This window comes from Strix uralensis, chromosome 7, assembly GCF_047716275.1.
Source record: "Strix uralensis isolate ZFMK-TIS-50842 chromosome 7, bStrUra1, whole genome shotgun sequence".
Taxonomy (NCBI): Eukaryota; Metazoa; Chordata; class Aves; order Strigiformes; family Strigidae; genus Strix; species Strix uralensis.
Window position 1 is genome coordinate 34,459,350 of NC_133978.1, and position 27,863 is coordinate 34,487,212.

The 27,863-nt window shown below is 39.6% G+C and overlaps 1 protein-coding gene across 1 annotated transcript in view; it reads right to left on the bottom strand.

Moving 5' to 3' along the window:
- Positions 1-684: 684 nt before the first annotated feature.
- GFRA1 (GDNF family receptor alpha 1) overlaps positions 685-27,863 on the bottom strand; it is a 145,861-nt gene continuing 118,682 nt past the window's right edge. Inside the window, exons 8-9 of the mRNA XM_074875368.1 lie at positions 4,590-4,646; positions 685-2,593 (exon numbers count right to left, since the gene is read on the bottom strand). Coding sequence (XP_074731469.1) covers positions 2,432-2,593; positions 4,590-4,646 — 219 coding nt within the window. The 3' untranslated portion in view covers positions 685-2,431. The remainder of the gene's footprint in view (positions 2,594-4,589; positions 4,647-27,863) is intronic.

Sequence of the window (27,863 nt, forward strand, 5' to 3'; positions counted from 1 at the left end):
AGGTTGTTGTTTACAGTGTAAGTGATCAATAGCTTTTTTTCTGGATCACACAGTGTCAAAGCTCTAATAATTGGTATTAAATGTAACAGAGATACTGTAGTCAAACCAAATGTAAAAAAATCTTCAGAAAGTATGTACTATACTGGGAGGTTATTAAAATTCCCGATACTGCTTAAAATGTTTAATGTGCTGAATAGAAATGATATTTTAAAGAAAGCTTTGTGGATCAAAGATGGATTTAATAATTGTAATGTTTATGAATTTGTTTTGAAAATATTTTTAATTGGATAATGTCAGACTTTTGAATTATAATGCTATGTTCATTAGCATTTCAATAGGTTATACTATCAACTCCTTTTGACATAAAAGAATTTGATTTGTTTTTTAAATTATGAATCTCATAATCTTTTTTCTGTTGTCACTAGTTTTCAATAATTTGATTAGCTTCTACAAGAAGAGCAACAGGAACCACATGGGCTTTGCTGGTAATGATGTGCTATATATTTCTTCTCCGAAAGCAGCTCTGCTGCCTTTGAAAGTAATTTGCAGTTTCTTATCAGCACAGAATTAAAGAGTAATATTGTCTAATTTGTTATGTTCAGTGGCACAGAGTATCGTAGGATTCTATCACATACACAGTGCTTTGAAACCTATATTATGTGACCATAATCAAGAGTACATAAATGAATTTCAGAATTTCTGAAAGTGTTTATTATTAGCTAAGAAAAAGCTCAAAAGATGAACTTGTCAACAGGTTTAATAATCTCTTAGTATGATGTGTATTTTGCACACTCCCAATCTTCATTGCAGTTTATAAAACAGTAATTTATACTTTATAGTTGTGTTGCAAATAACTGATCTGGATATTTCAGAGCAGGAAGGGGCATAATTGTGTAAGTCACAATGTAAATCTGTAAATTCAACATGATGAACTCCTTGCTTGGTGAAGTTATCTTCTACATTCAATAAAAACAAAAACTGATTACTCTTGATCATTTAGACATAACTGCTTGTAACAGTCAACAAGCCATCACAGTAAGGTACAAAGACAGCCCTTAGGAGAAACGCTGCCTATTTGATGACATTTAAAGCTTTAAAGAATTCCTTCTAGATACCGCAGAAAATCATCGTGAGCCAGCACAGGCTGTCAATGTCACTGAATGAAAAGCAAAGTGATCAAATCACGTATACTGGCCATATTGCCATCCAAACCATTAAAACAATTTATGGAACTGGTCTTGCAAACAGTTCATCATGTCAGCAATGCCAAGCTCTGCAGCAGGAACTACCAGGGTGAGAAGAGCCCGTCACATGGGTGAGTGTGCATGACGCCACCTTGTAATTGGATCAACCATCTTTTTGTGTTGATTTTAGCAGTCTAAGAAATAAAACACAGTTTAAATTATATCCGACTACCTCTTTTCCCTCTACAATGTTGTGATAAGAGAAAACATGAAGTTCCTGTAACTTTCTGAGCTGACATTATCAGCTCTGTATAAACAGATGCTGTTTTAGTAGAGCAAATAAATTGTATGTAATTTTTTATCAAACAAATAGTATAATAACTGCACTATATTATCACAATGGAAGCATAGAAGACCATAGACTGTACAGCTGAAACCTGTAGCAAAACTTGTTTCTACTGCTTATCCTGAAATTTAAAGAAATATATCTTTATCAAGCTTTCAAAATGGCTGCTTCTTGTTAATTTAAAGAATCCTCACCCTTGTGAAGGCTAGATGATTATAATTAAAAGATAAACGTACTGTTAGAAAGTTCTATGCCACACGCTATTTTTATGAGAATTTAACTGAAAGACGTACATTATACCTGTATGCGAATTATAATGGCTTCTCAGCAGGGAATGCAGAATCACTTACAGTACGTAAACATTTAAAGAGGAAAATGCTAATACACTGAAAGAGTTTAACATCAGTAGCAATTTATCAAATTAAGAAGCTTCATAAAGTCCACTCTCTGGGAGAACATTCACCATTAGACAAAAACCTGGCATCCTTGATAGTCTGAAGTTCAATCAGTTTGAAAACCAAAAACCATTCAATGAGATAAATAGGATCTTAAGAAAACTGCCATCCTCCTTCTCAGGTAAAAGCCAGAATTAAAATAATAATTATTAAAATAATCCAATCAGGTCGCTTTACAGGCAAATTTACACACTGTCTCTTTAAAACACTGCATGCCCAAAAGCCATTTGGGTTTGGAATGTAGCACTGCACCAAGTATTTCACAAAGCCTCTAAATATCACAAGAAGCTTTTTTAGAGAGGAAAAAAAAAAAATTCCAGCTGACTGAAACTGTTCTAGCAGGAGTGCCTCAGCTTAGCTCCCAGACCTGGAATTCCAGATAAACAACAGAGGACAGGAAACAGATTTTTTTTTTTTTTTTTTTAACATGTCCTTTTGTAATGCAGCTACAAGACGACTGATGAGCTTAGGAACAAACAGAGTGAGAGTGCAAGTGTCATCAGAGTGAGCGGTGTGCTTAGATAGAAGCTTCTAGGAAGAGCGAGCGAATTTTCCGAAGATATGTGACTGGTGGAGACTCCTGCTGTGTTGTCTTTCCCAATAGCATTCTGCAAGACACAATACTTTCCTTGGTCACCATTACACATTTTCATTGTAAAATATTTAAATATAGATCATGAAATTCATCTTTTGCTTGTTCGTGTCCCACCCTCCACTGTCAGAGACTGAAAGATATGAAAGGAATCAAACCAGATGTTAAAATGACAGTATTTTAAAGTTAGTTTAAAGGATAAAAACACAAGTACAGCACAATTTAAAAAAAAAAAAAAGTATGAAAAAATCCCTACTTTAGCAGTGGTTCCATGTATAAACCTACCATTGTTAAGTAAGACAATTTTTTTAGTGATCTGTGTTTATCATGCCAGTTTATTTTAAAAAGCAAATTCAGGACCCGTGGAGAAACAGCAACTTCTGCACAGTCAGCAGAACAAGTTTGTTTGACAAGTTACTTCTGGATAATAATACATAAAATCTAATCCATGGCATCAGAAAAGACAGAGTTTTCTAGCTTATGAAAATTTTATTTCTCACACCTTTTTTTGCTTAATCATTGCATTATTTACATTCCTTGTATTCTTTGCTACCAATAATGAAACAGTATGCATACGCAAATACAGATTGGCAGATTATAGTGAACTATTTAAGGAGGAGATGTAGCAGGAATATTTCTCATTGCTATCATCCTTAGTAAAAAGAAAAACCTAACAGGTATAATCACCAAAGTAGAACAATTTAGACTAGGGGGGACCTCTAAGGTCATTAAGTCCAACCTACTCCATGCAGAGTTGCTCAAAGCCTGTCCACTCAGGATCTGAAAATTCCAAGGATGCAGCTTCTACAGAACAGAGGGGACAAATCTCCCCCATCCTGGAGAGGCAATGGGCCAAGGTACAAGCTAGACGTACCCAGAAGAGCAGGTACAAAGAGCGAGTACAGAGCATCAGTTTCCACAGGAATGACTGTCTACAGAGCCATAAAACTCTGTGCCATTCCCTCACTTTGATATCACCTGCTAGGACTGGCTAACTGGAAGGCCTTGAGATGCAAACTGTTACAAGCAGTAGAGGCATTGGGGGAATTATCACAATATGCTTTCTTATACTCAGCGCTGGGCATCTCTTTTTTGGAAACTGTCACTGACAGACCACGGGATCAGATGGACCATCAGTTCTTACGGTAAGCTACAGTTACTAGGGCCTTCTTAAGGTCTTTTAGCCAGCACAAGATGTCAACAGATCTGTTAACATTACTGCATTGTTCCCTCACATGTTATTAGGCTTCATTCTAGTATCTACAGGAAATTCTTGATAGGACCTAAAGAATTAGGAATGGGCTATAGAACTGTCATTGTTTAGAACAACTGGGCAAATCTGGACCAGTGAAGAGAACCTGAAAGATATGGTCATATCCTTTTGGTGGCTTATGCCCCATGCAGCTGGTTTTGCTCCAATGCCTAGAATATGTGCCTCCACATTGTAAAAATTAATTTATGTGTATCACTAATTATTAAGCTTCCTGAGAGACTCAGTACAAAGGATATGGACTGACAGACATGGAAACTGATGTAATGTTTACGTCTGAAAGGGGGCCTTGGAGGTCAGGCTGAGTAGACCACTCAAACAGCACCGCAAGGTTCATGTCTCTTGGGGCTGTCAATTTGTCTCCTGATGTATGAGCATCATTTCATGACCTAAACTGCCCATTTTTGTTAGCCACAGAATTACATCCAGTATGTTTCTGTGTATTTGTTAAAAGCCATATCATCTTGTCTTCCTGCAGATTATTAACTAATTATGCTTGCTAGGTGCAATGGTGATTACCATGGGATTTGCCTAAACATGTACTGTACAGCTATTAAAATATGAAGTCAGCAGAGGCCACTTTGAGTGCAGCTCTGGATTTCTGAGGAAGGTCATTCTTTAATACATTATGGTATTCAAACATAAGTGTGAGCTAAGTCCATTATAATCTTGAAAAACTTTGAATGCTTCATATTTTGGAGAGACACCTGTGCTGTGAAATACACAGGATCCACACTCTTACCTCATTAAGACAGAGCTCTGTATCTACAGATTCATTGGATTTCCGCTTCTTCTGTGCCTATGAACAAATGCAAAATTTATTCCCTGTACAATTTATACATACAGCAGCACAAAACAATTAGATAAATTCGCATGGGTTGTCATACTCCTATAATTTTGACAGTGATTTGCACATGATTAGCAAATAAACGCTCCAAATGTAACTACATGTTTTCCAATAACATTCACATTCTGATTTGAATTTACAGCAAAACTTCAAACAGTCAGCTAAGGGTACTTAGTAATTACAATGATGAGTGCCATCAGCTGCAGAGAACATGTTATGTTCTGCGGCCCCTTAAAAATGGTGCTGTATGTTCATGAGAAGAAATGAAATATGACGGTAATAATTACCATAATATCACTGCATATTAACAAAAAATCTATCATATGCCTCAGTTTTAGGAAAATATACAACACAGAAGTATCATATCCTTAATAATTCTTGCAATTTCTCCATGTATTATTATGAAAATACAAATATAATTTTAGTACATTGCATGGCTGCCACAGAGTCTCTTCTAGAAAGTTACGAAAAGAACATTTTAATGCCTTTTAAAATACATACTTGTAATTCAAATTGCGCTGTTTGTTTACATTGTGTTCACTGATTATTATACATGGAATATTATTAATGCAGGAATATTTTAGATGATCAAAGCCTAAGAAATGAATCTGCTATACCTTCAGCCATGTCTTATGATGAGCATCCATCTGTTGCTATTACTGTGTGCTCTCCACACTGACTCAAGTAAGAGACATTTCTGGTGACAGCATCATACAAAATGAAAGCAACAGCGTGCACTCTGCCTGGCATCATACAGTATTTAATATTTCCATTGCTCAAGTGAACATGACTGGGCTGGGAGTTATCTGCTTTTCTATAATAGCAATAGCAATCCCCATGGTGCTGAAGATATTTGCAATAAATGGTGCTGTGGCTGATTTAAGTACTTCAGTGATTCTCAATATAATTCCTTTCTTTGTATATTCCAGAAACATAAACAGCACTCTTTTATAGGAGCTACCAGTGTTAAATGTACAATCAAGTCTTATAACAGAAGATCTAGATTTACACAGTGAAACTACTGACTGCACGGAGCACGTCTGATACTTCCTGAAAGTTTTGTTGGACTTGCAATTTATTTCCTGCAAAAAATAAGGATCTGAATCTCACTATATTGCATTCATTTAACACTGCAGAATTCCACCAGTTTTGGCAGAGATGGACTGAACTAAAGCTGATGTGAGGAAGTGCTGAGCATTTTGATTTTATACCCTCAAAAAATTCAGTTCCATGTGTGGCTATTTTATTTTATATCTGAGAGCCATTGGTGCTGCCTATGGATACAAAATATTCTTTGACCTAATTACTGATTTTAGAATCCAAATGAAGGAACTGAACTTCTCATTAGGAAGCACATTCCCTGCTTTTCATGATATTTTTATATTTATAAATAGATATATTAGAGGCAACTGAAAAACTAAACCAGCTGGGATTTAAGAGAAAGACAGCTTAACTATAGGAAGAATGCATACTGTATATACATTGATAGTTTTCAAATATATGACAAAATAATAGCTCAGTTCATTAATAAACATCCTCTGTGAAATCTCTCTCTTACATACCCTTTCTTCTAATTAGTGCCATTAAAGTGGTTATGGTAAGCATAAATTTAACTATCTAAATGGATAAAGCAATGCCTGGAAGTAAATTTGCTATAACAAGAAGCAACACGGTGAAGCCCTCCTGCCATGTTTGCAGTCGTGGTGGTATTCACACAGGTTAGGAAACTTCTTTTAATGGCATCTGGGTAGATTTCAGCTCCTAAAAGGCTGGCTCCAAGTAAATGGGTAGAGAAGGAGAAACTGGATATAAATCCTGGTTTTCTTAAATCCTAAACACCCATACTACATTGCATTGGAATGTGAGGCTTCAGAGGAGGTATGAGTAGCTGTTCAGAATTTAACAGTGTAAACTCTAAGGACTATACAAGCCTCATATTTCTTAGATTGCCATTCAGTGCTAAATTTCCCAGTCCACACAAACATCTGTCTGTTGGCAACACTGTGCTTTGCTGCTTACCACCTGCTTTGGATTCATAACACCATGCTAACTACAAGTCTACCCTTGGTATTGGTCTCAACACCAAAGTTAGAATTTATGTTCCTTCTGTACTGTGTTTCTCAAATGAGAAAACATAAAAATACTATTTTGTCTATATGCAGTAAAGTCTTCCTTTACTTCATTTGGCCTGATAAACAATAGAGTGCAGCAGCTAAAACATATTGACCTTTGAGAACACTATTTTAAGGGTAAAATCAACAGCTGGAAACAAAATCAACATAAAAAAAGCGCTTTTCAAACATTTTGATCAATATTCCCTAGCTTTCATTTGGAAGGTAATAATTCTCCATATCCATATACTTAATGTAGTCATTCTAACATCAACAACACTTATTCACATGTATCCTCTATTATAAAGTCCTCCTTTCTTAGAATTGAAAAGTAATTTTAATAATCAGGCAGCCTTTTATCTTATCAAAACAGAAAGGACAGTATCTTCCATTTAAAAATACAGCAAAAATGCAACCTCTTTGAGGGCAGGGGGGAAGGTAGAAAGAAAGAAAGAAAAAACTATAATTTTGAGGATAAGATGAGACATTGTATGCCATGTTTCAAATTGGAAGAGTACATTTTTACTGTTGAGTTATAAACCTGTAAAAATGGGTTGTAATGGAAATGCTGGCATAGGCTAAACTACTATAATACAACAGTGCATCACTAAATCACAAGTAAAGGAAAAAAAACCACCTACGTGTTGAAGACAGTGCTAAAGAAAGCATATGTCCTGTAATTACAACCTAAGAAGAAAATTCTTCCTGCTCTACTCTTGGGCAGAAAGGACTCTACATGTTACAGAACTTCTGTATTTGTGCTACAGTGAGTGAACACCTTATCAGAAGTAAAAAAATCAGGGCTTGGAGGTTATGCTGATAGCTTTGTTGGAAATACAACCAGACTGGGAGACATGCATTTGAATTATGAAGGATCTCCTCAGCCATGTGATATTTACCTTACAACTTCTTCCATTATCCCCCAAAATTAAACAATAGAAAAGAATGTCCATCATGTACAGCTGCAAACAATTCTGACAGGGAATATCTATGCCATCAACAAATTTGGGAAATGAGAGCTGTTCACTATGCAAGATGCCAAAGATTCACTGTTAACCCCAATCTCAGGTCTTCTACATGCCTAACATACAGGCAAGAAGGTACCTTCAGAGGTGCTAGAAGTATGTAAACTCACAGGAGCAAAATAGCACACAACTCGCCAGGTTGGACGGGGCTCTGAGCAACCTGATCTAGAGGAAAGTGTCCCTGTCCATAGCAAGGGAGTTGGAACTAGATGATCTTTAAGGTCCCTTCCAACCCAAACCATTCTATGATTCTATAGTTAGTAAGTCTGTATTCAAAATTACACTTTTTTGAATTTTAATATAAAGCTCTTATCTAGTGACAAAAATATCTATGAGAATGTCGTCATTAAACAAAACAGAAGCAGGGCTGGGCTGATAAAAATAATAATTAAAAAACAGTGAAAAAAAAGCAGCTTAAAATAACTGGTTAAACATATGGAAAGAGGTATGAGATCTCTTCTACTGAGGTAAAATAGCATTTGTTAATGACTTATACACTCAGCTGTGACATGCCTCTGACTGTAAACCAAAGTTATGTAAGATGGGTTGACACTCACCCCGACTTCGCAGGGAACTGTAATTCAGTAATGTGGGCTACTCTGACGAAGCTGCCCCCATACTGCCAACAACCTTGCACTCACTTAGGCTTTTATATTCTGTAAAAACGAACATCTGCTTTTCCAGAGAATCTTATCACTGTGGTAGCACAAGCAACAGATGATATTTAGAGATAATCATATTCATGCACCTCCTGATGAGCTTTAGTATCCTGTATGTTAGTCACACAAGCCCTGTTTTGGTCTTTGCAACCTTTAGCTTTTAATATTTGAACTAAAGTGTTGGACTTAGTCAAAGGTTGGTAGAGAAATCAATTTCATGCTTAGAAAAGAAAAAACTCTCATGACCAGAAGCAAAATTTTTCTTCTTTCTTTCCTAGAAAGAAAGGAAACTCAGGACTGGCAGAGGAACTAGTGGTTTTCTGAAAGGAGAAAGGAATATTGCTTATAGAGACACAGGATTCTGTGGACCTTCATGTTTCCTTCTAAACCCAATGGCTCCTAGACGAGTTCAATCATCTGTCCTTGCTCAGACACACCCTAACCTAGTCTTCTCTTGTCCTGCACCTAATACCCACCGTAAGATCCTCCCAAACCTAGTAATTCTCTTGCTTCCCATCCCCCAAATCCCTCTGCCTCCATCCTTTGCAGACACTATAGCTCTGGATTTATTCCCAGAAATGCTATCTTGCAATTATGCATCCAGCTTCTACAAATCACAGCACTACATGGTTAATAAATGCATTAAACACTGCAGCAGTATCTCACCAGGAGTTATTTATGGCTTGTCATCCAGCAGTATTTTTATATATCCACTACAGCATGCATATCTATGTTACTCACAGCTAAGAAAAGGTCTGACTAGGGAAGGCTCCAAACACAGGTGAGCTTTAATTTGGTGGGAGGGGAGGGAAGGAGAAGAACGTAAAGCAAAACAAATGCATTGGACCTGAATGCAAACAGGCACAGAGTGAGCAGCTGAACTGAGAAACCAGTCCCCTGCTGTTAGCCACACACTCTGGGCCTTATGTGCTTTATGAAATGTATTGCTTAGACATTACAGTGAGAGACAACAGAAGTATCATTACAATAGATATCTGTTATGTGGGTTGTTTTTTCAGCTAATTTTAATGAGTGTGCCTTTGTCCTCTCCTGAGATGCCTGGTTAGTTATGCCCATATTAACAAGCCTTTCTGAAGAAGAGGGACAAATCTCCCAGAATACATCCTTCAAATGACCATGCTTCTGAAGTAGCTATAACAAGTGAGAGTGCTTGTTCTTTTTGTTTTCTCCTGTTGATTAGAGAGATTTACTATGCAACTAACCTGTTTTTCTAACAGCAGGACACAAACAATAAGGAGAGAAATATACAGACTGTAAAAAACCAATCAGTTTAACTCTTCTGCGCTCACTAAGCAGTAGGTGCATCTATCACAACTGTCAATAGTATTTTCTTATTAGCACAATAGTACTATGCCATGCTGGAGTATAAATCAACAGGGAAGATAAGCAAAGTGCAGGTCAGAGACACAGGCCACTAAAATAAGGATCCAATTCAGCACAAAGTAATTCTGAAACCCGCACCGGTTTGCTATGAAAAAGCTATGAAAACAATCAGCTTCGCACAATCCTATAAAAAAGAAGTCAGATCTTTTTCTACTTTTTTTTTTTTTTGTCTCTGCTGAATCAGCCCTCAAGATGCAATCTTGAGGCATGAAATTATTAGTCGTCATTCTGCACAAAAGTACTACAGTGCTGTCATCCCACTTTGTACAGTGAAGAAAGTATCTCTTAAAAACAAGCATTACCAAGACACTGCTGGCACTGGTCTCTGAAGCTATGTAGATAACACCCAGCACACTAAGAATCAAATCACAAGTTTTTCAACTGGGAGACATTAAAAAAAGCAAAACAATTATCCCCTTGTGCCCAAATATGCACTGGGGAAACATAAGAGTTTTACAGGCTGCAATACAGTGCAATGAACAGTTTACCAGCCAGTCCCTTCAAATCCCATCGTCTTCCAGCCCTGAACTCCTGTCCCCCATAGCTTTGTACCTGTCCTAAAATCAGAGTTTGTCCCCATTCTCTTACAAGGGTCTTTGGCTTTCCCCCTGCAGCTTTGCTCCAGCTGGGCAGGGTGGTGAACCCCAGGCAGTCCTGAGCACTGCAGGATGCCCTGACTGCCTTCGGGCCCAGCCACCCTCTGGTTTGCCAGTTCAAGTATTCAGAAATCATGAGTCTGGCCCCATCCAAAACCAGCCAACAGCTGCAGTGACAGACCTACCTTCACAAAGCTCTGGCTTTCTTAAGGGAACACATACTGCATTTAAAAAGTCCCCTTATGCCTCAACATTAATAGATTCTTGATGTTTGTGAGTACTTAAGTATCAGACACTAGATACAGTGCAACCTCAAAGCAGGGAGGTTTGCTTTCTTGTCAGGAAACGGAAGGGATGGTCGGTCTCCTGAGATCGTTTCCAAGCATTTCTTTGGGAGGAAAAGGGGGTTGAAACAAAGTCTTCGCTCCAGGGCAGGCATGAGGAATCCTCTGGGAAGAGGAGCTGGGACACATGTAGGACCCTGTTCTGATAAAGCCATCTTTCCAGCTCTTTGATCACCATCGAGGGAGCACTGCCCAGTCTCTTCTGGACAGGGCCAGGTGGGCTGGGAATGGTGTCTTTTCCCCAGACCAGTGGTGGATCAAATTAGCTCTAACAGGTGTCCAGTGCAGACACTTGGGTCTCTTGATAGCTGTAGCTAGAAACATACTTAGCAGCAGACAGGACTTCAGAAATCTCAGAAACAGGCCTATTAATTGATAAAGTCCAATACAGGTAAAGGAAAACCTCCTCCCTCCAACCTTTTCAATCTTAAAATTATGAGAGAATTTGATTGGGGGCATGAGGTGGAGGGGTTGGGAGTAATCCTCACAAAACGAGCAGAAACAAGTGTGGAAAGAAGGAAAGTTGACCTGCACCATATGAATTATTGCTGGACCATTCCCAGTTCTTTATGTTAGTAAAGATGAGACCTCATTAAGCCTGATCTCTCACTGCACTTATATGGCTGGAACAATATGGCACAGAAACTGTCTAACAGCAATCTTAAAGGTTTTATAAAAAACAGATCCTACCAGAAACACCAACTGATCAAACATCTTACAAGGACCAGACACAGATATCTTCAAATATTTATTTCAAGCAATTAGTCTCCCAGTGAGCACAGCACAAAATATGACACCCAGCCAAGACAACTGAACTGACTGACTTACCTTTCATGGCAGTACAGTAACTTGCTAACAGTTTTGTTTTCATGCTCAGTCATTAATTTATCTGAGTAAAATGAATTTCTATAGTCCTAGATTCTTGCTTCCTATTTTTAGGAGATATTATGCAATTCTCCTAACATGGTCTTTTTATGGATTTGCCTCAAGCAAATGTTTTTGCATTAAGGGTGGAGGAGAAAACAGAATACTAAAAAGCATAGATGGAATAAGTTTTTTTAGGTTAATATCTCAATGGCTCAGGCTGCCTAGGTTTTGGGTTTTTTTCCTCTAGTTATAAAACTGAACAGCCATGTAATCCAAAGTTGAGTTGCTTGGGATTTTATTATTAAAACCCATTTCCCTAGGGATTCACCACAGCTATCAACCCAGTGCCGTACATAGCAGATACAGGTAGCATCTGGCTCTTGCGCACTGAACAGCATCTAAAGAAAAGCAGCACGAGTCATTACAATCCCAGTTAAAAGACATACTCAGCTTTTAATTTTGAACAAAGGTAAGCCATTGACGAACTACAGATCCCACAACACTTCCCCAGGCTGACGTGTGTGCCCTTGCGTGTCCGAATATGCAAACAATGTCGTTCTGTTTGGCAGCAGGCGAAGTACCTACCTCCCCTATTAGACTGCACTACGTGGTGCACTGGAGTGTGGTGTAAACACTCCTGAGCAGCTGTCAGCCACGGCTACTAGGGGACTAAAAGCAGCTCAGCCAGAACAGCACAGGCCTGCATTGCACTAATGAGCCTTGAAAAGAGGCACCATACTAATGGAGCTACAGTGCCTCTACACCACACCTCGCACCTCCAGATGCGCCTCGGCTGGAGGGCGGCTGCGATGTGCTGCTCTGTGCTCAGCAAGCATCCACTATGCCTGTCCCTTGCCGGCAAGTTCTCCCTCGCAGAGAGCAGATGACAGGACAGCGTGGGGCTGGGACTCTCTGCTAAGAAGAACTTGGGAGCCTCCCAAGCTGAAAGCAGAGTTGCCCAGAGTGAGCTCAGTAGAGATGCTCACCGCATCGGTGGGCCTCATGAGATATCCAGCTCTGAGCCGTCAGTAGGTGGAAGAGATTAAGAAAACAAGGTCACGCGTTGCCTTTGCACTCAGCCAGCAGGACCAGGGGTGGTGTCCTCTGGTTCTGCAGCTGGAAGGAAAGATCAGGCAAGCTTGCTTGAACACCAGTCTCCGTAAGGCCTTGAGCGCTGAGCATTACAGGAAGCTTCTGTTCATGCTATGCCAACCTTAAGCAACTGATGTTATTGCTGGTTTCTTGAGCACTGTGTTCACTCATAAATTTTAAAAGGGAAGGGAAGAGAATGACCATGAACATCTGCTTTTGGTTAAGTGACTTTTCTCTTTATTAACCATATGGGTATGCGCGTGTGTGTTGTGAGTGTTGTAAGCATGTCTATGCACAGAAGGAAAACACAGAAAGCCTTAAAAGGGTTTCAAAAACAGATAACAAGCGACTTCGCTGCAATTACAGGGAGGCAAAAGCAAAGGCTGCAGATACTAAAGTAACCTTGCACAGGAAGGTAGAAGAAACTAGCCACTCAGCTGAGCACCCATCATACAGCTATGCCCTCCCCTCCTCAGTTTTGTTTACATATTTCAAGTCCAATGCATTAGTTTCTTTACCTCTGCAGTTATGTGGCTATGCCTGTACCTAGTCCCATTAAATCCTGACATGATTTAGAGACTGGTTTATTTTTCTTTTAAAGTAATTCAATCTTGAACAGCTGTGATTTGGATTAATTGGTGAATTTTGCATTTTTGGCACAATCTGCTCTCCAGAAGTGCCACTGAAATAAAAATATAAAGCATTTTCTCCCTGTTCCTCTAATCCTGTAGCTAAATTCTGCAGGTGCACAGATGTATCCTTAGAACTGGCAGGGCTGAAGTTTTAGTGAACTTGCTGCAGTATTTGTCTTAGCATCCATGTTCCCTTCTAGCACTGAAAATACCATTCAGAATAAAAATATCGGAGAGATTTTTTTAGGCAATGCAATCAAGTTTACCAAGGTAAGTCAATAACAAAAACAGGTTATGGCATACTGTGGTTCTGACAGGTAGTTATTCCCCAAGAATTCAGGCAGAGCCACACACACAACATGAAAAATTTAACCCAAATAGTTAATGTTTTGGCAAAGTTCAAAGTCACTGAACATAGAAATTTTTTAATGCAAAATGTAAGACAACTTCAACTGTGTCTATAGTAATCTATTTTTATTTTCATTTGACTATATGCCTTTATACTTCTGTAGAAAGGTATTCAAATTCACTGTTAGTATTCCTGATTGATAAATTCTGATAGCATTTTAATTTCTAAAAGTAAATTAATATCATACAATTTTGATTGTTGGCATTTTATTTTCTACGACAAGCATACGTTTCAATGGATTTAAGTCATGACTGAAAAAAACCCAAACATCCAGTCAGTCTTGTCCACAGATCTCCATTAGCTAAGCTAGACCTTGGTTTGTCCTGTCAGCTTCCTAAACATTATTAAAAGGCCCTTGCAGTATGGATCTTAAAACTCAATACTTGCGAGAGACTTTGATGTAGCATCCTACATTCATTCTTCCCCTGCTGAAGTGAGTAAAGAAGAGAAAAATCATCGCTTCTCAAAAATACTAGGAGTGAAATCCTAACACTAATTCTCTCTAATAGTGAAATATAATGGATGACATTATAGTGGCCTTCCTCATATCCATTATTGACACATGAACAATGCTCTCACACACAACAGTTAAACTGTAGTTAATGAAGCTATTCAAATAAGCCAAGAAACTCTCATGTAAGAGGAGTCTGCAGAATCATGACCTTATTAGAAAGGTGTCTTGTTCTGTACTGCCCTGATCCCACTGCACCAACGGGAATTCTTCCACTGGCCAGGCAGCAGCAAGTGAAAATGAAAAGTAACTTCCTAATATCATCTGCATATATGGCCTCAAATTTGAGCTCAGTAAGTACTGAGAAATTTTTTCCATCACTGAAACAATTTCTTAGACACATATTGTGAATGTTAGATGTTTAACAGTTATAACCCTATTAAAACAAATCTGAGCCTATAATAACCAGATTATGCAAATAATTATCAGATTATGCAAACTGTATTCACAGGATATTATCCTGCTTTGTTTCATCACACAAATCATTCACAGAAGGAAAGAAGGCTTACATTTATGTTTACATTTAATAAGCCAGAAAATATAAATAGACAAATGCTAATAATGCAAGTAATGGAGATCAACAGGATCACTTTGGGTATATTTTGCAAGGTTTCCATAGTAAACTGGAAGAAGCTTTTGAAGATTTATTGTGACTAGTTTGCCTACTTTTTGAAGTATTATGTTGTGGCAGACTGGATAGTTCAAGGGATTATTAATGGGATATACAGCCTTATATTCCGAGGTAGCTAGTTTAATCTAGCTCAGGTCAATACTGACAACTATTCTGTAGTATTTTTGAAATGAGGAGGCGGTTCTGGAGCACTTCCTCTCTTAAGAGGACAGGTTCAATACACAAAAGTGGCACTAATTTGCACCTCAGGCAGTGCACTTCATCAAAGAGACTAAGGAATTAATGGAATATAGGTTTATAACATCGCAAAGCACTCAGGATGTTTCCCCATGCCCTTCATTTCCCTTACTGTGAGACAAGCTGCTCTGTTAAAAAGGAACAGTCCTTCTATATACTCAGATTTTTCTAATTCCATTGCAACCCGTACAAAAAAAAACTTGAAGGTGCCCTATGTTACCAAATTTTAACATCCTTTAGTAGGACTCAAGAGGGAGATTAGAAGGTTTCACCTAGAAAAACATCTTGAGAGTGCTAACTGAAAAGAATCTTGATTGATGATGGTTGGCAGCAATATTTCCCTGAGTGTATAACGGTTTTATTAATAGTTCTGGACTGAGCTGAGGCAAGTAGAAAACAGACCAAGTGAGGGGTGTTTTTTGTGATCTACCTACTCAGATGCATTCAATACTCACAAGCATCAGCTTTGCCTTGCTAGTGAGTTTCAGTGTTAATACATTGTCATCAAGTTTCCAAAGAGGAAGCATTCAAAAAAAAAAATACATCTGGGTGTGTGTTGACTACATCAACAATATAGCTTCTTGTGATACTCCTACCTCCAGACCAGTGGGTGGAAAGTCTGAACTAAGACAACATTACTAGAGATGAGGGATGAGTATAATGCAGACTGTGTCTACTGTATATTAACATATGTATATTGCATATGCAGGCTGCATATGCACACCAGCACTGATACTGCACTAGTGTCTTGAGCTGTCCCAGTGAGAAGTGAATTTAACGGGTTTAAGAGATGCCATGTTCAGTGGCCAAGATGGGATTAGCCTCTCTAGTATTTGAGAACAGCATCCTTAAAAGGGACCTGGGATACCACTATGCTGCTCACACTCAGTGACCACTTGAACAGCATAGGACATCACATTTCTGATATGCTGTGCATGGATGAACGTAATTGCACTACAACAGGCTTTGCACATAACAAAGGGCAGCAGATGATGAACAAGGACTTGAAGAGCATATATGAGCAGATGCATCTCACTGGCTTGGAGATTATTTGGAGCTGCAGCTTTGCCAGTTGCTCTCTTTAAATGTTCATGAAACAGCAGAGTCCAGGCCCCTGTTACACTGACATGAGCCAGCACGACTTGTATTCTAGGGGCTGTCCCAGTGATGTGGACCCAGGGCGACAAGTTCAGCTCCCAAAGAGCAGATGTCTCTCACTATGGGCACTTACCGAAGATTTGTACTGCTACTAAATACAACATTGTATCTGAGACATCAGCCTGAAGGTGAAAAGCCTCTGTTTAATTAATGATTTATAAGTATCCTCACGAAGCTGTTCTCTGGGTATAGTCCGGGTGTATTTTTTTATCTAAAACTTTTCAGTTGTGCCTATAACAATCTGAATTTCTCATCTGCAAATAATCGAGACCAAATCGTTAGGAATAATCAGGAAATCTTAATCAAAAGTAATAGGGGTTAGGCCAACTCTTGATGAGAGCATGATTCTGCAAATAGTTGCAAGAATTTCTCAAACTAATTAAGTCAAAATCAGTATGAAAAAGGGACAATTTTTCCTTATGAATTTGCATTTGACTTCTGAAATTGTATACAGGCAGTTAGCTCCCTGCAGCAACAGATCCCTAAATTTGCCCTCAGAACCAGATAATTACAGTGCATATGTGATTGAAGTGTACAGAGTAGAATACTGACAGAATTCATTATATAGTGGTCTTCAAGAATTTAACTTGGATACATGCAACTGTTAATGCACTACTTTTTCTAGAGGAGGGCAAGCCATTGTTAAAAACATACTAAACACTGTTGATCAAAAAAGTTCACAAATTCAGACACAAATTCAGGAACGGCTTTTCACGCATACTTGTAACTGCTCTGCTTTCATCCATGCACACTTAATTTATATACCCACTTACCCAACTCTGCACAAATTAGGTACTTACAGCTGCAGGTAGCTATTTAGATCCAACCTGGTATACGTCCTACCTGCCAGGTACATAACAAATTTGAATGCACACATTTCAAATCTGAGCATGAATTCAGTCCATCCAAATGTTTATGTGTATGCGGTAATGCATATCTAGCCTTGAATTAGAGGCAACTTGAGGCTTCTGAAAATGTCAATCTGGAAAAATAAAGTAGCACCATGTAATGCAGTATTTAGCAAATTACTGCCCTGAATACCTAATTCTGTTTTAAGAAAGACGTGAGGGAGGATAATCCTATAATTCTTTAGGACACATGCTGAGTGAACCTATGAAAAAATATCCCACATTATGCACAACAGTCAGTTTGTTTACTTGTGGCTCACAGAAAGAGCTAAGCATGCAGGAGAGTTTAACCTGAGGTGGGATTATTAGGCAAAGTCCACTGATTAGAACTACAGTTTGGTGTCAAATAGTTAGGATCTCCTCCAGAGTACAGACTAAAATAAACATTTTTAACTCCTATTGATTTTGAAGGCAGGAACTGAAATGGGTGACAGTGTCTCATGTTCTGGAACTCAATAGCAAGTTGAAAAATGCTGTAGAGTAGATGGTTTGAGGGTAACGTAGAGATCTATTATTCAGGTAAGACAGCTGATTAGGAGTCATAGGGATAAAAAGTAAGTAGGAGATAAAGGGTGTGATTTATTTCCAGTATTTGACTACTGGTGTACAGTGAAAACTATAAGTAAAATGAGCAGACAGGTTAAAAGCAGAACAAAAATACATTTATGTTCAGATGTTTTGTTATCATTAATGTTTTTTTATTAAGAGTATATGTTAGCTAATTTGGTTAAAAGACTGTGTTTCATTTTCTGTCCTATAAACTTGGTTTGACTACTTGAAAAAGTTAGGCATGCTACAGATAAGGTTCCAAATTTTAGCTCTTCAACAGTATACTATTTCTGCAGCTATGCTGTCTTGTCACCAATGCATGATTTAGAATGATTACTTATTATTGTATTCTAATTTCCATTGGGCTTTTCTATATTTCATTTGCTGCTGGTTACAAGAAAAAAACTACTCCTAAAAATTATTCCTTATTATTACTGAAATGCTTTTGATCATATCTGCCACACAATAACTGCAAGCCTGTGTATCTTGCTTCTTAAGAACATTAGTTTATAGGTTACATAGAAATATCAAAGAATGATTTCTAGATATAAGAGTAACTGATAATTACAACATACACTTAAGGATAATTGCAATGTACACAACTGTGGAGTTATTCCATTTTTATAAGTGTATAAACAAAAGCAGAATTTGATTAGGTCGTGTGATTGCCTCTTTAGACTCAAATGACTTTATATGCATAAACAGAGTCATAGAATCATTTAGGTTGGAAAAGACCTTTAAGATGACTGAGTCCAACTGTTAACCTAACACTGCCAAGTCCACCACTAAACCATGTCCCTAAATGCCACATTTACACATCATTTAAAGACCTCTAGGGATGGTGACTCAACCACCTCCCTAGGCAGCCTGTTCCAATGCTTGACAACTCTTTTGGTTAAGAAATTTTTCCCAATACCCAATCTAAACCTTCCCTGGTGCAACTTGAGGCTATTTCCTCTCGTCCTATTGCTTGTTACTTGGGAGAAGAGACTGACACCCACCTTGCTACAACCTCCTTTCAGGTAGTTGTAGGGAGTGATAAGGTCTCCCCTGAGCCTCCTTTTCTCCAGTTCCCTCAACTGCTCCTCATAAGACTTGTGCTCTAGACCCTTCACCAGCTTCATTGCCCTTCTCTGGACACGCTCCAGCACCTCAGTGTCTTTCTTGCAGTGAGGGGCCCAAAACTGAACACAGTATTTGAGGTGTGGCCTCACTAATGCCGTGTACATGACCATTGTCAGGCGCTTCCATCATTTCTAACACATCAATAACCCTTCCGTCTTTGCTGCCGCATGGATCTCCAGCCCCTACCTCCATTGAGATGGCAGACCGAAGGACTCCGCCAGCACACCATCCCTCAAACATTGGTGTGCTGCGCCCAGGCTTATGTCTAGTGAGCAGTTGGGTTTGTATCCTCTTTACTCAATGATAAGGAAGCAGGGTTGCCTCAGACATTTTTCCCAAATCAAAATACAGACCTAGTCCAACGTCTTAATTGCACCCTAGTATGGCCACAACCCCGAGCTCCTTTCCCACTGTAGCTTTCACTGCAGCCAAGCCAGTGATGGCATAGTGACTCCTCCTGTGCCATATGGGCTCAACATCCCTCCGGCTCAGTCTTGTGCAGTCTTTTTTTTCCCTTGAATCTGCATTTAGAGGAAATCTAGAAAAAATGTATACTGATAAATTTCATACCAGAATAAGTCTATGAGGCAGCTGAGTGACAAAGGTTATGGAATAGATCTGCAAGAAGAAAGGACCAAAGAAAAAAAGAAAAAAAGGGAAAAAAAAAAAAAAAGAGGAAAGGACAGATAGGAAAAGGATCTAATAAAGACTAATGGTTAACTGGAAGTGAGCTTTCAGAGATGGTGTAGCTATGCCAGTAAATACTCTAGCAACTCATGTCACATAATGAAGTGCTAAGGCTTGGACAACAAGCCCAAGCCAGAGTTAACCTATAGATGAATCCTGTATATTTTATGCTGATGTAAAAAGTGCTAAAATGTTGAAGTACTGAAGCCTGAACAACAGGCCCAGAGCCGAAGCTGCTAACCTAGTATGTAATCATTAACAAAATATGTAGGTTCACTAGTGAAAGATGCAGCTTAGACAAAACATAATCAGTAGTGAGGATGAAATGCTGAGAGAATGTGTCCAACTTCCCTTGTTTAGCCATGTTCAAGGCTGAGAACCCAAGTGTTTGGCCTTGTTAGACACTCCCTTGGTCTCCCCGCCCGAGCCCTGGCCAGGCTTTGGGTGGAATCCAACAGGAGAATGAAACCAGAAATTTTCCGCTCAAAACAAAGGTGCCAGCTATTCTGGCTTGCCGATCTCTAGTGTATAAGGCTGGACCCGCTCACAGCGACTTTGGAAGCCTCACCTACGGGTGGACGCACCGCACAGGATTTCCCACTTGCTGGGAAAGGCTCTCCAAATCCTCGCTGTAACCGGGGCTCCCCAGCGACTGCGGATCTGGATGATGGTAACGTATGCAAGTGGTGATGTATCTTTCTTAATCACTATTCTCTCTCTCATGTAGTAATGATTTGATGCATTACCCTGTATTTTCCTGTTTGTTGCTTTAGGTGCACTATTCTGCCTTTTCTTACTGCATGTTTTCTGTGTTACACTGTTACATTATTTGGTTATCACTAGTAAAATACACCTACTCTTTTCACTCTGGTGTCTGAGTTTAATTGGTATCCTTAATCAGCAAAACACATAAATAGTCTTGTTTATCGTTTCCCAAAGGGGAATTTCCTCCTTGATAAAACAGTGTATTTCTTTAATTTCTATCATTTCCAAAAGGGAAGGTTTCCAAGAGTACAGGAAGGTGCTTAAAAAGGATCTTTGTGTTTAGAGCTGTTATCCATGTATGAGTTTAAAGGCATCTATCTCTCTAAAAGCAGTGTGATTTTCTTTGCTGGCACTGCAGAGATGTTTAGACCTCCAGAGGAAAGGTTACAGTTCTGTGCCAGGGAAAGTAATGTTGCCATGAGACTGAGTGTAAGAGGATGAACAAAGCTGCCACATCCACTTCCACAACTGGCATGTTCTGCAAGATGCAAAAAAGGAGAGAATATGGTAAATGCCTTCAAGCCCATTTTCATCCAGTGGGTAACATCAGGTTATCTTTTCTATTTTTCTGAGCACTAGAGTACTCAAATTCATACATCTTCCTCAAATGCTGTAACTCTACTACACTCTTTGTAATGATTCAGGTAAAAACAGCAATACAGCAATCTGAACACTTGAAACTACTAAGAAATAGACATGTAGACATGTGCACAAGGCTCCTGAGGCTTGTGGAAAGCACTATTTGCCTGATAACTGCTCAGGATACACCACAAGAAGACAGTGGCTTCTGCATACTACCCAATTCTTATCTTTAAAGTTATTTTGGAATGAAAATAAATCAGACAGAGCTGTGAGCATAAGACAGTGAACTTTAATCGACACTTTGCTGTAGCAGTAGACAAAATACGATCAACCACTTGTCCCAATCAACAGCATAGGTTTGGTGTGCTCTAGGAAATAGATAGCTAATCTATGCAAACAACCTGTTAATCATTAAGAAGTGCAAAAGCGTCCAGAAGTGTCGGCAACAAGCAGACTGCAAGAGCCAACAAGGGTGACAGCAAATCAGAGAATTATAGCACAATTTGAATGCAGTAGTTATCCATGAGCTCTTTTCTACCCACTCGTATTTCCAAGGACTCATAAAAATACCGGGGAACAAAGATTTTGGGAAAAGACACTGGGACAGGCAGTCCCACAACCCTGCTCCAGCATCTGGGACCATCTCTCCAACCTCTGGGGATTTCAGAGAGCAGGACAAGAGACGAGGCAAACCTCATGACCCTGCACCAGAAGCATGCACAATGAGTGAGGGTCCCTCTCCGGGAGCAGGCCTTCTCCCCTATGGAACAAGGAGGTTGTGCAACAAATTGCTATGCTGCTCCCCTGACTTCTCACCCCTTCTGCACCATCCTCCCACAAGAGGGAGAGGCATGTAATTCACAAAACTGTATGCATCTGTGATTAAAATGCTTTGCTATCCAAAATTATTTAGCCTCCACAGTGTCATTTGTCTTAAACTGTCACACTACAAAACAAAAACTTCAATACCTGCTTCAATAAGATTATTTAAAAATACATTTCAATTACAAAAGTCTCCTGAAATCCTTTTGCTTGCCTAGCAAATAGCAATTCTTTGCAAAAATGGCACAACTGATAAAGATTTTGTTAAACTTTGATCTATTCTGGCAACTGCCAAGCTATTTTCATACTTTAGAGAGAAACATCTCTGTATTGACGACTGTATCAATTATCTGAGATAGTACCAGTCTTTTACTTTGGTATTCCTCATGTATCTCTATGGCTATACTTTTTGAGGATAACAGTGCATTAACATAATTTATAATAGTAAAATATTTATTGTTTCTAGAGCACTCAAATACACTGTGTGGTTTTCAGAATAAATAGTCTATGAGTCGATAGCTTCACTGAAGTTAACTGTAATTCATTGGGTTTTTAAGGTCAGCAGTACCTTTTCATTATGTGGAATAGCTAGTATGATGGGATTCTGGTCTATAAGTAGGACTCCTACAAGCTTATTCCAGTTAAAATAAAAAAGTACCGATGATTGCAAGGATTCTATTCTTGTTCTCCATTCCATTAGAAACCTGGTGGCATGATCGCTTTTGCCTGCACTTGCTTTGCAACAGGGTCAGCCTGCTGGCATTACCGGAGTTACTTTCACTTGAACAGTCATGGCTAAAACCTAATATTTGCTAACAGCAAACAATAAGTCTTAAACAAAGCACTTTGTCAAGTCCCATAAATGCACAATGTATTATGAACTATACTTCCAAAGAAAATATGATTAAACATCTACCATCACAATGCAATGACCTAGAATTTTTATTAGTAGTAGTTATGCCTTAAAATTAAATTATAATACTGTACTCCATTTTATGGCTGTTTTTGCAGGCTACAGTGAGCTATCTGTTTTAAAAGGGAAATACATGATGGACTAGATATTTGATTGAGAACTAAAGTTGGCTGACATTAGGAATACCTTTAATATGATGAAGAACCACATAAAGTAATAACATGGGCTATGAATAGTTTGATTTGGCTTATCTGATGTGATCCAATTTTCTGATTCCGGTTTATTCTAGCACTTTGTATTTTTGTGGATATTCCTGTAAGAAGATAGTGATGTGACACATCGAAACAACTGTGGCTTAGGGGAAATGTTACATCTGCTTTTAGTACCAATAATTTGCAGAATTCTTTCTGAGGATAAGAACTATAATCTGTCCATAGAAATTTCAATTTTCTGTAAAGGTGTGTAGTACATTTTAATAAAGTTGTATTTTTGTAAGTCATTAAATTGGTTTTTAGTAACCTCATACTCATTTTCAATTGAACAATTATTAAACTATAAAACAAAATTGCATGATTCCTAAAACTGTAGTCTGGAGTTTTACAGTCTGCTATAAAGTGCTGTATTATTACAATACACTAAAGATGCTCAGACTATTAAAACTTTTTTTTTAAAATGAACTGTAAAATATTTTATCATTGATAAAATAATTCTAAAGTATTATGCTCTCCAGCAGTATACATGCACAATATTTCAGTATAATGAAAAGCATGCTAATCAAAAAAACATAATTTAAACTGTAATTCTAATACGCAAAATAAACCATTTTGCTGTCTTTCAGTAACAGAAGTTTATTACGCTCGACTTCCGGCATTAAAAATGTTTCATCAGAGTACTGAACACTAAATATAAAGTCCAGTTTTACAGAGAGCTCTACATGCCAAAGAGACTAATGTACATCTGTGTAGCTCTGATGATAATACAGAGATGTGTTGAGTTACACTGTCAGAGAGTTTTAGCCTGCACATTACTCCACAAATCGTGACTGACCTTGCAAGGGGGCCCGATGTTCAACTAAGAAGTTCAACCAAGGCTCCTAAATGAGAACATTTTTCTACTGACTACTGATGGCTGATGTCTCATAGCAACGCTGACATTAATATGATACATCTCAGCCTATAGGGTATGATACTTGGCTACATCCTCAAATTGTTCCTCTGATGTTCAAAAGAGAGGCAAAAGACTCTCTGTACTTAGAAATTAATCAGCTATATTAATCAGATCTTTAACTTCAACAGGATTTCAACAGCTTAAAAATGATCTTGTGTGGTCCTGAAATTCTTTGGCAAAGCTGGTGAAGAACTCAAGTGCAGCCTTGCTCCAAGTGGGAGCAGTCTACATGATCATACCATTAGTACATACGTATGTATACATTCACTACAAAGCAGCTGAGGTCCACTGTTTGCACACTAATGCGGGTGGACTGCCAACCACTTTCCTGCCTATGAACGCCAAGATTGCCATACAGACCAAAAACCCAAACCTGTCCCTTGCTCATGGTGACCTCACCTTCTCTGGTTCTGTCTGAAAGGTGCAAGAGTCATGCAGTAAATTAATACAGTCTCAGGGAATTTTATACATCCACACTTTTTGAGGACCCGCTCCAGCACAATACTGAAGCAAACAAGGATTATCTTCACTGAAATCAATGCCAGTGAAATCAATGGACGAAGCAGTCTCAATTTTGTTCAGTGCTCCCGAAATTAGAAGTACAAGATTAAAGATGAAACTTTAAATTATCCCTGGCTCTCAGATTTTAATCTGAACATGCAAGCACACAAAACTTCTTTAGGTACAACATAATTGCTACTGAAGCAAATTAAAGATCTTGCTTTTTCAGAAGAAAAGCTGCCAATAGATGTTCTCTAAATCACTTGTACCAGCAGGTTGACCCCATTATGTCAGCTAATCCTGGAAATGCAGGAGTTAATTTAAATCTTTTTATAAGAAATATTTAGTCAATATTCTTTCATCTTTTTTTTTTTTCTTTATTTTGTTCTGGCACAGCATTTGGAGTTTTATATTCCTGTCCATCTTTTGCCCAGACTATGATTTTCTCCATAGTTGCAATGCCTGGAGGAAGAGGTCCAAGTACAACTTCTCCCGAGGGTCAGAGCAGGCAGGGCATTTGAAAGGACAGTGTTTGTTTTTCACAAAACAAAAAAGAAACAGAAAAATCAGAGGCTGGGGGAAAGAGGGTGCCAGGTGTATGGGTGAGTTAATACTGTGCTCAGGGGATATATCAAGTTCCCTTTGTCTCTATTCCAGCGTACTTTGTCTCAGCAGTTGTACTACCCCCTCATCAACAACACACCTACATGCTGCCCATGTTTCCTGTATATCTTCACCCACCACCCAATTATCAGTCCTTGACACTCCACACCTGCTGTGTCTTCATCCTCAGAACATGACACTGAAGCTTTTAACCCTCTTCAAACACCTACACAATGCTTTATAATAATAATATTTAGCACATGGGAAGCTACATTAAATAATTATAGACAGTACTTCAAACACCAGATTAGCAGATCCTTACACAGTGCTGAAGATCTGCAAAAGATAGATCTACCAGTGAAAAGTACAGTCATTTTCAGCCTGTGACTCATGTTTAAGTCCTGGTCTCCTAGAGAACTGTGAGCCCTGTCTCCTCTTTTTCCCTAAGACTTGCCATAATAGATGCAATAGATGCCCAGAGCGGGATCACAGGTCAGCAGGAGAGCACCTGAAGTGCAGCACAAAGGAATTCCAGCCATTAATTCAGTCCAACTTAAATGCCTCTGTGTAAATGCACGTAGTATGGGGAATAAACAAGAGGAGTTAGAGACATGTGCACACCTGCAAGGCTACGATCTTATTTTTATCACGGAGACATGGTTGGATGACTCCCATGACTGGAGCATTGGAATGGAAGGATATATGCTCTTTAGGAAAGACAGGCAGGGAAGACAAGCAGTGGTTGCCTGCTATGTCAATGACCAGCTGGAGTGCATGGAGCTCTGCCTGGGGATGCATGAGGAGCAGAACAAGAGCTTAAGGGTCAGGAATAAGCGAGGGCAGGGACAGGTGACACTATAGTGGGGGTCTGCTACAGGCCACCCGACCAGGAAGACCGAGTGGATGAGGCCCTCTACAGACAGGAGCAGCCTCATGTTCACAAGCCCTGGTCCTCATGGGGGACTTCAACCACCCCAAAATCTGTTGGAGGGACAACACAGCAGGACATAAGCTATCCAGGAGGTTCCTGGACTGCATTGATGATAACTTCCTTCTCCCAGTGATGGAGAAGCCAATGAGGAGAGATGCTATGATGGACCTTGTTCTCACCAACAAGGAGGGGCTGGTGGGGAAGGTGAAGCTCAAGGACAGCCTTGGCTGAAGTGACCATGAAATGGTGGAGTTCAAGATCCTTCAGGCAGTGAGGAGGGCACACAGCAAGCTCGCTGCCCTGGACTTCAGCAGAGCAGACTTTGGCCTCTTCAGGGATCTGCTTAGCAGAGTACCATGGGATAAAGCCCTGGAGGCAAGAGGGGCCCAAGAAAGCTGTTAAATATTCAAGGATCACCTCCTTCAAGCTCATCCCAGCAAAGAGGAAAGTCAGGTGAAAACACCAGGAGGCCTGCATGGATGAACAAGGAGTTCCTGGACAAGCTCAAACCCAGAAAGGAAGCCTACAGAGGGTAGAAGCAAGGACAGACAGCCTGGGAGGAATACAGAGAAATTATCTGAGCAGCTGGGGATCAGGTTAGGAAGGCTAAAGCCCTGATGGAATTAGATCTGGCCAGGGATGTCAAGGACAACAAGAAGAGCTTCTATAGGTACGTCGGTGATAAAAGGAAAACTAGGGAAAAAGTGGGCCCTCTCTGGAAGGAAATGGGAGACCTGGTTACCCAGGATATGGAGAAGGCTGAGGTACTCAACAACTTTTTTGTCTCACTCTTCACCAGCAAGTGCTCCAGCCACACCGCCCAAGTTGCAGAAGGCAAAGACGGGGACTGGGAGAATGAAGAAACACTCACTGTAGAAGATCAGGTTTGAGACCATCTAAGGAACCTGAAGGTGCCCAAGTCCATGGGACCTGATGAAATGTATCCATGAGTCCTGAGGAAACTGGCAGGTGAAGTGGCTGAGCCACTATCCATCATATCTGAGAAGTTGTGGCAGTCTGGTGAAGTCCCACTGTCTGGAAAAGGGAAACATAATCCCCATTTTTATAAACAGAAGAAACCTGGGGAACTACAGGCCAGTCAGTCTCACCTCTGTGCTCTACAAGATCATGGAGCGCATCCTCCTGGAAACTGTGCTAGGGCACATGGAAAATAAGGAAGTGATTGGTGACCACCAATGTGGTTCACTAAGGGCAAATTGTGCCTGACAAATTTGGTGGCATTCTATGACGGGGTTACAGTGTTGGTGGATACGGGAAGAGCAACTGACATCATCTACCTGGACTCCTGCAAAGCATCTGACGCTGTCCTGCACGACATCCTTGTCTCTAAATTGGAGAGACATGGATTTAATGGATGAATCACTTGGTGGATAAGGGATTGGCTGGATGGTTGCACTCAAAGTGTTGCAGTCAATGGCTCGATGTCCAAGTGGAGAGCAGCAACAAATTACATTCCTCAGGGGTCGGTGTTGGGACTGGTGCTGTTTAACATCTTTGCTGGTGACATGGACAGTGGGACTGAGTGCACCCTCAGCAAGTTTGCTGAGCACACCAAGCTGTGTGGTGGGGTTGACACGCTGGAGGGAAGGGATGTGCCATCCAGAGGGACCTGGACAGGCTTGAGAGGTGGGCCTGTGCAAACCTCATGGAGTTCAACAAGGCCAAGTGCAAGGTCCTGCACATGGGTTGATGCAACCCCATGCAAAAATACAGGCTGGGCAAACAGTGGATTGAGAGCAGCCCTGCGGAGAAGGACTTGGGGGTATTAGTGCATGGAAAACTGACTGTGAGCCAGCAATGTACAATCACAGCCCAGAAAGCCAACTGTATCCTGGGCTGCATCAAGAGAAGCATGGACAGCAGGTCCAGGGAGGTGATTCTCCCCCTCTACTCTGCTCTCGTGAGACCCCACCTGCAGT